The sequence below is a fragment of the Etheostoma spectabile genome, unplaced genomic scaffold, assembly GCF_008692095.1.
Source record: "Etheostoma spectabile isolate EspeVRDwgs_2016 unplaced genomic scaffold, UIUC_Espe_1.0 scaffold00018825, whole genome shotgun sequence".
NCBI lineage: Eukaryota > Metazoa > Chordata > Actinopteri > Perciformes > Percidae > Etheostoma > Etheostoma spectabile.
Window position 1 is genome coordinate 1 of NW_022604499.1, and position 10,853 is coordinate 10,853.

Genomic DNA, 10,853 nt, shown 5'->3' on the forward strand with positions numbered 1-10,853 from the left:
ACACCCTCATGGCATCATCATACCTAGAGATTGGCATGGTTTTATTTTAGTTAGATTAGATTAGATTAGATTATACTTTATTTATCCCACGACGGGGAAATTCTGTCGTTACAAGTAGCAGCATAGCAGCAACAGCAAAAAAAAAAAAAAAAAAAAAAAAAAAAAAACAAAAACAGAAAAACAAAACAATAACACACAAACAAGTAAGCACGAAAGAAATACAAGCAAGAAATACAAGCAAGAAATACAGGCAAGAATAGACAATGAAAATATGGTAGACTGAGTAAGTAAAATGCCGTCAAACAAAGGAATTTTAAAGTGCGGTTGCCATGATAAGAGAAACAATATTGCGGTGTAAGTGACGTTAAAAATTAAGTTAAGTTGAATGTGTAATTAGAGCAAAGAAGCAAGAGAGTCGGTAGCATAATTTAAATTATCTTAACCTGAGACCATAAATATGAAAAGTAAGTACTTGTAATAAATAATATAAATACCAATATTAAAGATAAACAGAAAGTGTGTGATGTAGATGGGAGAAAAACAGGAACAGAAACTACAACACTATCAGGTAGAGCAGGTGTTGTAGAGTCTGACAGCGGCCGGGATGAAGGACCTGCGGTACCTCTCCTTCTTACACCGTGGGTGTATCAGTCTGCTGCTGAAGGAGCTGCTCAGGGCCCACCACAGTGTCATGTAGGGGGTGAGAGGTGTTGTCCATGATGGATGTCAGCTTGGCTAACATCCTCCTCTCCCCTACTTCCTCTATGGGGTCCAGAGGACAGTCCAGGACAGAGCTCGCTCTCCGGATCAGTCTATTGAGTCTGCTCCTGTCCCGGTCCGAGCTGCCCCCCCTCCAGCAGACCACAGCGTAGAGGATGGCAGAGGCCACCACAGAGTCATAGAAGGTCCTGAGGAGAGTCCTACACACTCCAAAGGACCTGAGTCTCCTCAGCAGATGGAGGCGACTCTGGCCCTTCTTGTAGAGTGCTTGGGTGTTATCAGTCCAGTTCAGTTTATTGTTTAGGTGAACACCCAGGAATTTGTAGCTCTCCACACATCAATGTCCAATCCCTGGATGCTCACCGGTGAGAATGGGGATGTTTTCCTCCTGAAGTCGACTATCATCTCCTTTGTCTTGCTGGTGTTAAGCTGAAGCTGGTTGAGCTCACACCAGCTGACAAAGTCCTTGATAACCGACCTGTATTCCAGATCGTTCCCTCAGAGACACAACCAACAACGGCTGTGTCATCAGAGAACTTCTGGATGTGGCAGTGGGTGGTGTTGTGTGTGAAGTCCGAGGTGTAGAGGGTGAAAAGGAAGGGGGAGAGCACCGTACCCTGAGGGGCACCTGTGCTGCAGTGCACCACGTCAGACACACAGTGATGGAGCCTCACATACTGTGGTCTGTTGGTGAGGTAGTCCGTAGTCCATGCGCCAGATGTTGGTCCACTCCGGCACTCTCCATCTTCACTCTGAGGAGCGAAGGCTGGATGGTGTTAAAAGCACTGAGAAGTCGAAGAACATGACTCTCACAGTGCTCCCGCTGTCCTCCAGGTGAAGCAGCGATCTGTGCAGCAGGTAGATCACTGCGTCGTCCACTCCAATCCCAGGCTGGTAAGCAAACTGCAGAGGGTCCCGCTGTGTGCCCACCAGGGTCGCAGGTGACGCAGGATGATCTCTCCATGGTCTTCATCAGGTGAGAAGTCAGGGCAACAGGCCTGAAGTGGTTTGGCTCCTTGGGTCGCGGTGACTTTGGTACCGGGACCACACAGGAGGGCTTCCACAGGCTGGGACCTTCTCCAGGCTCAGGCTCAGGTTGAATAAGTGCCTGAACACACCACAGAGCTGGTCAGCACAGTCCCTGAGGAGACTTGGGCTGATGCCGTCCGGGCCCGGGCCTTCCTTGCCTTGAGCTTCTTTCAGTTGACTTCTCACCTGATCATCTTTATGGAGAAGTGGGTGGAGGATGACTGGGGTGTGTGGATGGTAGGAGGTGGGTCTCAGGGAGGGGGAGAGGGGGGTGGTGAACTGATGAGCGGGGAGAGGGGGGAGGAGCGGGCTGGTGGTTCATTGCTGATGCGGGTCGTTGAAGGTGGCAGGCTGAGGGGGGAGGGGGGGAGAGGAGAAGGCCAGGGGGTGTGAAAGAGGGGGCTGGGGGGTGTGAGAGGGAGGCGAGAGGCAGAGTTCAAATCTGTTAAAAACAGATTCAGCTCATCTGCCCAGTCTTGTCTCCTCCGGCTTGGCTTCTTCCCACAGCTTTGCAGTGGCCGGAGATGTTCTGCAGCCCTCTCCAGACGTCCCTAGCATTGTTCTGCTGTTAGCTTAATAGCTGGTTTGATTTGCATTGAGAGATGATCTTCTGGAAAGTTCCCCATGCCAATCTCTTTGTATGGTGAAGGGAATGTGATGATGGGGGGCGTGAGGGTTATTTCAATTCCAAAGGCCAAGGGAACTTTATCAGGATGCATAGTAGCCATCTGCCATTACCTCTGGAAACAGCCGGTGGCCCCCAGGGTGGGGAGGACCTGTATTTGGACCAGGATGGTGTAATTCTGGCACATTGCCCTCTCTACTGGACCCAATTCAGTACACAGATCCAAGAGCACAGCTTTAGTGAATTTAAATCATCATATTGGCCAGTCATCATCAAGGTCCCTGAAGTCTCTTTGTCTCCGGACCCTTCCATTGGCGTAGTCCTCCTGCAGGACCAGCAGTAGCCGCACATTCTCCCATCATTTTTTTATAGATCACAACCTTATAAAGTGTTACATACATATGTTCATAGTGTGGTTTGTTTTTTTATGACAACACATGGAAGCGTTAATTATAATCTTTTATTTATTTGTAATTACATTTTCTATTTGGCCATGAAACGTTATTTTTTATTGTTTGTTCCATGGCCAATTGTTATTAGTTTTTTTATTTCCATTGTCTTTTTCCCCCGGGGTGTGTGTTCTGTCTCACTGAAAAACAAAGCATGTGTCAAAAAGAAGAAGAATTCATGTAGTTTTAACCCTTCACCGTCGGGACCCTCTCGTTTCCCTCTGGACTTATTTGGGGTTTTAAAAACAATTCGGAAACAACAATTTACTTCATAATCTACTATCAAATATTGTCTTTATCTCCATTATCCAACAGCTGAGATAACATCTATGTTTAGGGAATGCACAATCCACGATTGTTGATCCACTATCAGTCAAAGTTGACTGACAGTTTTAAAAAAGTTTTATAAACATGAAATTTGAGCTTCTATCTATCTATGGGACCAGGGAAGAGCTTGCTTGTTGTGCATGCTAATAGTCAATGTCCACAATCTGTCTGCATTTGGGAGCTGGGACCCATTTATTATCCAGACGGCCTGCTCACCGGAGCACAAACATCCAGTCCAACTCATCTGCTCCTTGTTCCAAAGACAATGCTCCCCCCAGCGCTCCAACAGGAAACTGCAGAAGAACTAATATCACCAACGTGGTATATCAACAAAACAAAGTTGTATAAGGGCTCCAACATATCACCTTACCTACACTGGACAGGTTTTATACACATTATGCTTATTGATTTGTTTTCTTTAGTTCCAATAGTGAAAGAGTAAAAAATTACAACGTTAAAATAATTACAAAAATCCAAAAGACAAACGTGCATGCATCTACTTTAGGTGATTTAAAGAAAACTTTTTCTTTTTTTCCTGCTTTTTCAAAGCAACCTTTTCATCTATGTTTAATGAAGACGAAGTTACAGGTTGTCACATCATATAGTATACATATATATAACATAGTAAGTAGTTAAATAAAAAAGTACTGTCAAATATATCTCATTAACAAATGTATTTCTTATTATTCATGATGAGCAAAGCTCTTAGTTGCCAGGTAACATGTTAAGTTACCTTTTCCCCCCAAAGAGCAGATCTCTACATACGATGCGTATTTTGGACATTTTCAGTCCGTACAGTAAAGGGTTGATGAGTGGTTGGCATGTAAGCCAGTACAATGACAGAAAAACACGCAACATATTGGGTAAATAGTTCATATTAAACCTGCTCTGTATTAATTCAAAGAAAGCTCCAAAGGAAAAACTCAGCAGGGACAAAAGGTGAGGTGTGCAGGTACTGAGAGCTTTCTGTCTGGTCTGTCTAGAACCAGAAAAACACACTTTAAGGATCCTCGTGTAAGAGAAAAGAATCAAGATTATAAGACCAAAGATTACTGTAAATATATTAACAAGTCCATAAATGTTATTGGCTGTTGTATCAGAGCAGGCCAGCTTGACAACACTATAGTTGTCACAGTACACTTTGTTAATAATGTTTCCACACAGCTGTAAAGGAGCAGTCAGAACAGATGCTGTCAGAGTACTCACGAAAAAAGGGTACAACCATGTCAGAGCAATAAGCAGGGCAATCTTGTTAGATGTCATATGAGTGTGATATTGTAGAGGATAACAGATAGCAAGATATCTGTCATAAGACATGATGGCCAAGGTCCAAAATTCTCTAGCTCCATAAGTGTTTAAACAGAAGATCTGCAGGAAGCAGAAGGGAGCAGAAACAGTGTGAATGTCCGAGAGGATCTGAACCAGAAGGAATGGAAACAACCCTGTACTACCATACAGTTCATTTACAAACAGGCTGACCAGAAAAAGGTACATAGGTTCATGTAAGCTCCTGTTCACACAGATAACCACAACCAGCAGCACATTGGCACAGATAATTAACAGATATATGTAAATGATAATAAGAAAATATAAATATTTGAGACCACCAGTGTCAAGATAGGCACTTAGTGTGAACATTAAAACCTGCGTAGTATTTACCATTATCCTCCTGACTCTGAAAAACAAAATTTAAAACATGTTACAAGATAACGTCATGGTGTAACATTTCATTAAAGGATTTCTGAAAGGTTAGTCAAACATTTCCAGCTTTCTTCAGACTGTGTTCAGATAAGACATTGATCCCAAACAGCATTCAATCAACAAACAGGAGAGAATGAGTTCATCAAACATGCCCTTCACCAAGTGTCTGCTGTAATACTAAAGGTCAGACATTACCCAACAGTTGATGACATTGGGAGAATGCTAACATTCATCTGCTTCAGTGGGACTGGGAGTCCAGTCTAACTGAGCTCCAACCTCTGCTCTGCGTCTTTTAACCTTTTCCAGTGAGCAGACGCCCACAGCAGCGGTCGGACCTCAGTACCAGAGGACCTGGTCGTTGTGGCAACGAGTAGCTGCTGGTTTCTAAGTGATGGTTGAAAAAATAACAACACAGTTCTGTTTTGCACAGCGCCATGAAACCATAAACAACACTGGCTCTACCCAGTCTGCTGCTTCCTGTTTGGTGCTGGGGGGGCACATCAGCAGTCTGGCCTCACTACGGGACACATCTAACTGACGTCTCAACATCTACTCTTAGCGAGTTAAAAAAACAACAGAGGTCAAAGAAGAAACAATATGAGCATGATAACATGGACAGATTATTTCTTCACCAGGAAAATATCAAGAGGCGAGAGCTGCAACATCGGCGGGACATTGCTGTTGAAAACGTCCCAGAGCCCAAATGACAGACAAAACGCTCGAGGGACAGGAAGACAACAAAGACATCGGCAGAACTCTGTTAGCTTTTGCTCCAAAAGACAGTACTTTTCTACTAGTTATATTATTAAGTTGCAAAGTCATGACTCAGAAGTGCCGTTTGACGTCACGTACGACGCACTCGACCTCAGAAGGGATAAAAAGGCCCAAAAGGGTCTTTGTTGATTATAGCGGCCCCTAATGGCCTCTCTTTACCACACTTGGTACAGAGCCTCCGGGCGTCATGCCAAACAACGTCACAGGTTTGGTGTTGATAGCCTTTACTGTGGCGGAGAGATTGCAATTTCAAATTTCCCATTTAATTGCATTGAGTGTTTCGCTTAAACCAAGAAATCAAATTTGGTAAAGATCGGCCTTTAGGGGGCGCCATAATCAAAGTAGACAATTTTGGGTCTTATTATCACTTGGGAGGTCGAGTGACATCAAACTTCTGATTCATAACTTTGTAACTTAATAATAGAACAAGTCTTTATTACTAAATTACTGTCTTTTTGAGCAAATGCTAACAGAGTTCTGCCGACGTCTTTGTTGTCTTCCTGTCCCTTACGGAAGGTTTTGTATCCAGCCTAGAAGAGTTTTTTGGGGTCATTGTGCTATTAATCCGTACCGTTACATGCGCCTCTCCATGTTTCCCAACGTTTGCCCCCCCAGCGTTTTGCTTTGGGTTCCACTTTCATGCGCTCCCCAGTTCATTGGGGATGACTGGCTTGGACCCCGTTGTAACTTCTTGCAGCTTTAATTATTACTATGCGGCACCTCTTCCGTTTCTCTCATTTTTCAGGGTCTTAATATGCGGGAAAACTCACAAAAACTTGCACACATGTCAGACCTACAGTATGAAAAATCACAAAATTTTGTAGTGCTTGGTCTCGGGCGTTGACAGGGGGCTCTATAGCGCCCCCCCCCAACGTGCAACCTGAATTCGAAAAAGTAATAATTCATCATGCTAATTTTTGAGGGAACATGCGTATCATCTGGAACTCTGTCAAACTATATTTAAAAAAAGACCACAAAATTATAAAATTTGCAATATGACAAATTTCTTGTGAAATTTCTCATTTTACGAAGACTTGTTGGAGGACTGTAGGATCCAGGATTCTTTCAAACTCCTCCTACGCCGTGACTGCAATCTTCTTGAATCTTTGCAGGTAGTATTTTCTGACACTCATGACGAAAAGTCATCCAAAGAATTTAGAAAAAATGTTTAAGTTACAAAGGACCAACTTCCTCTCAGGGCTGTTGAAAGAGGAAGTAGCGTATCTGTGGTAAACGTTATTCTGATTTACATGAAACGAAAAGTTAACTGAGCCAGAAGGCAAAGCTCTTCATCTACCGGGCAGTGTCGTTCCTACCCTCACCTATGGTCATGAAGGCTGGGTCATGACCGAAAGAACGAGATCCAGGGTACAAGAGGCCGAAATGGGTTTCCTCAGGAGGGGGGCTGGCGTCTCCCTTAGAGATAGGGTGAGAAGCTCAGTCATCCGAGAGGAGCTCGGAGTAGAGCCGCTGCTCCTTCGCGTCAAAAGGAGCCAGTTGAGGTGGTTCAGGCATCTGGTAAGGATGCTTCCTGGGGGGGTCCCTAGGGAGGTGGTCCAGGCACGTCCAGCTGGGAGGAGGCCTCGGGGAAGACCCAGGACTAGGTGGAGAGATTATATCTCCAACCTGGCCTGGGAACGCCTCGGGATCCCCCAGTCGGAGCTGGTTGATGTGGCTCGGGAAGGGAAGTTTGGGGTCCCTTACTGGAGCTGCTGCCCCGAGACCCGATACCCGATAAGCGGTCGAAGATGGATGGATGGATGAAACTTAGAATGTGTGGTCTACATGTGATATCGAGCCGCCCCCTATACTCTAGCCACACTCATGTAACAGACCACGCCCCTTTCATAACTTGTGAAACGTTTAAAGGCTAAAAGGGTAAAACCCACCCCTGGGTAAAAAAAAATCACTCAAGATATGTATATCATGTTTTTTAAATGTCTCTAAATAGTGTTTTTTTTTTTATAATTTTGGGTTTTAGCGGGGTTTTTAACTCAATACGGTGATGACGTCACATTGGGGAGAGTAGCCTCAGCCTAGTACTAGAGCTATGGCGACTGACTGGGATGAGGAAGAGGAGGAAAGACCAGCAAATTTGGAACCTTCCAGACGTGAGAAGGCAAATGATTTTTTTTTTACTGAGTTAATGAATAGCAGCGAGTGAAAGTCAACGTTTTCTTTCTCTCTAGTGACAGTGATCATGTCGTTGGTTCAGATTAGTTCTGGTAAACTGATCTAGATCTAGGAATAGAAGACATGGGATGAGGCCTCGGGGAAGACCCAGGACTAGATGGAGGAATTATATCTCCAACCTGGCCTGGGAACACCTCAGGATGCCCCCCCCAGTTGGAGCTGGTTGATGTGGCTCGGGAAAGGGAGGTTTGGGGTCCCCTGCTGGAGCTGCTGCCCCTGCGACCCGATACCGGATAAGTGGATGAATATGGATGATGGATTGATGGATGGATGGGTGGATGGATGGATGGATGGGTGGATGGATGGATGGATGGATGGATGGATGGATGGATGGATGGATGGGTGGATGGATGGATGGATGGGTGGATGGATAGATGGATGGATGGATGGATGGATAGATGGATGGATGGATGGATGATGGATTGATTGATAGCTGGATGGCAAAAGCAAGGCACATCTCCACTCTCTGACACACAGATGGTTTAGCTTGAGCCTTAAACTTTAGCTCAGGCCTAATGTGGCATACTAGTGCATTGTGTACCAGAATGATACAGAAAAACAGGAAAGAGAGTCAAAGTTAGGAGAACAGAAGAGACAGTTGCACCAAACAGAGGCCCCAAACCTGGTGTGTGTGTGTGTGTGTGTGTGTGTGTGTGTGTGTGTGTGTGTGTGTGTGTGTGTGTGTGAAGATAACAGTTTCTGCTTAGAAACAAGAAGAAACCCCCTGTGACGGTAGGATAAAAGTTTAAGGGAGAGAATACATCGGGGCCCACTTCAGACCAGATCTTGGTGGATCGGGCCCCGACTTTATGTCTGTTGCTAGGTAACCTTAGACTCTGGGTTGTTGTGACTCTTACGCTGGACTCAGTGGCCCTCGTTTATCCCCCTAACGTAGAAACCTTGTTGTTTATTCTTGTGTATGTTGTTCAAAATTAACCATTGGTTATCATCAAGAGTAGAAGTTGAGACGTCAGGTAGATGTGTCCCGGGGTGATGAGGCCAGACTGCTGATGTGCCCCCCCTCTGACTAGAAGACTTTAAAAGAAGCTGACGCAGAGTTTCATCTCAGTTTTAGATTAGAGACAGCAGATGAATGTAAGATTTATTTATACATATGTGATCACCTACTTTCTGTCATTTATAACCTGAATAAGGTAGATGGTAAGATGGAGAGTGTGTTATTGTGATAACTGATGTCTTTACTGTCTGCAGGCTGAATACTGCGTGTGTGTTGTTGTGATATTTGATGTCTTTACTGTCTGCAGGCTGAATACTGCGTGTGTGTTGTTGTGGTAATTGATGTCTTTACTGTCTGCAGGCTGAATACTGCGTGTGTGTTAATGATGTGAGTCTATGATAAGAGAACATTTGACATTTAAACTAATTTGATTTCTGCAGATCTACAAAGTGTAACGTTGTTCATGCTGTGCTAACTAGAAAGGTTGTGTTGGGAACCAAACTCTAATTATGAAAAACTCTACACAGGTTTCATATTTCACTTTAGGAGCATACTTTGATATTGGACTCTTTAAATACTTACTGTTTGTGATCATGATGTGTGTTTATGTTTTAACAGTGTGTGCCAATGTGCTGCTGGTTGTGGTTATCTGTGTGAACAGGAGCTTACATGAACCTATGTACCTTTTTCTGGTCAGCCTGTTTGTAAATGAACTGTATGGTAGTACAGGGTTGTTTCCATTCCTTCTGGTTCAGATCTTCTCGGACATTCACACTGTTTCTGCTCCCTTCTGCTTCCTGCAGAATTTCTGCTTGCATACTTATGCAAATGTACAGTTTTACAATCTAGCTGTGATGTCTTATGACAGATATCTTGCTATCTGTTATCCTCTGCAGTATCACACTCGTATGAAGTCTAACAAGGTAGCTGTGTTTATTGTTCTATCATGGTTATTCCCTCTTCTTGCAATTGTTGTCATGATATCATTGAGTTCCTCCTTACCGCTGTGTGGGAACCATATTGACAGAGTGTTCTGCAACAACTACGCTATCGTGAAACTGGCCTGCTCTGACACCACAGTCAATAACATCTATGGACTCATTTACACTTTCATTGTTCTATTTGGTCTTGCAATACTAATCTTTTACACCTACATGAGGATCCTTAAAGTGTGTTTTTCTGGTTCTAAGCAGACGAGACAGAAAGCTGTCAGCACCTGCACCCCCCACCTCGCTTCCCTCATCAACTTTTCTTTTGGGTGTTTTTTTGATGTAATACAGAGCAGGTTTGACATGGGGGGTGCACCCATTATGTTGCGCATTTTTGTATCTTTATATTTCCTCACCTGCCAACCGCTCTTCAACCCTTTAATGTACGGGCTAAATTTGAAAAAAATCCGCATCAAATGTAAAAATCTCATCTTTGGTAAAGTGTAAGATACAAATTTTGAAAGCCATGTATTTCATTTCCTCAGCTTCAACACCTTAAAAAATGTAGAACAGTTACATTGTGAATATTAGTTTTTGTATTTATTATTTCTTTTTTTCATGTCAATGTTTAATATGTTCCAACAACCACCTTTAACACATGGCTGAAAATTAAAAAGGTATAAATTACATGAGAAAAGCAAAGTGAAATGAGCATCACTGAGGGTCAGTTTCCCTGGTGATTGACATTATAATAAAGTCAAATGAAGTGATGTAAAGCTTAGAACATTTAATTGAGCTTCTTTAGAAATAAAGGCACAAAATCTACCTAGTTATGTTTATACCAGTATTGTGGTTTGAGATGAACAATGCGATGTTTAGTAGTGTAGAAGGAAACTGACTGCGTCTCCTGGGTGAAGGTCCTGGGTTCATTTGACCCAAAAACCTCCTCCCGTCACCCTATACACCCTGTCTGGGTCTTAGTGACACGTTACATGACTTCCTGCTTTGCTCCCATCGTAATTCTCATGGCCATCAGAGGCTGGCTCTTCCTACCAAGACACGTTGAAGGGAATTGTAATCCCTGTGCTAACAACAGTCAAACATTCAAATACAATCTGAAACAGAACATTTTGTGGCTGCAATATTAT

The 10,853-nt window shown here is 43.6% G+C and overlaps 2 protein-coding genes across 2 annotated transcripts; one reads left to right on the plus strand and one right to left on the minus strand.

Annotated features, from left to right (window-relative positions):
• Positions 1 to 1,607: 1,607 nt before the first annotated feature.
• Positions 1,608 to 4,812, minus strand: LOC116682682 (olfactory receptor 10A6-like; the record flags this gene model as incomplete). The annotated part of the gene is made up of 2 exons (XM_032509751.1): positions 3,902 to 4,812; positions 1,608 to 1,623 (listed from the first exon to the last, which is right to left on the minus strand). Coding segments are annotated over exons 1-2 (927 nt in total), but the record flags the coding sequence as incomplete, so codon positions are not given.
• Positions 4,813 to 9,285: 4,473 nt separating this feature from the next.
• LOC116682681 (olfactory receptor 10A6-like) lies at positions 9,286 to 10,212 on the plus strand. The gene has a single exon (XM_032509750.1). The coding sequence runs from the start codon at positions 9,286 to 9,288 to the stop codon at positions 10,210 to 10,212; it is 927 nt and encodes a 308-aa protein (XP_032365641.1).
• The last annotated feature ends 641 nt before the right edge of the window (positions 10,213 to 10,853 follow it).

Excerpts from the sequence above, each read along its gene's own strand:
- LOC116682681 (XM_032509750.1), top strand. The coding sequence starts at position 9,286 with ATGAAAAACTCTACACAGGTTTCATATTTCACTTTAGGAGCATACTTT.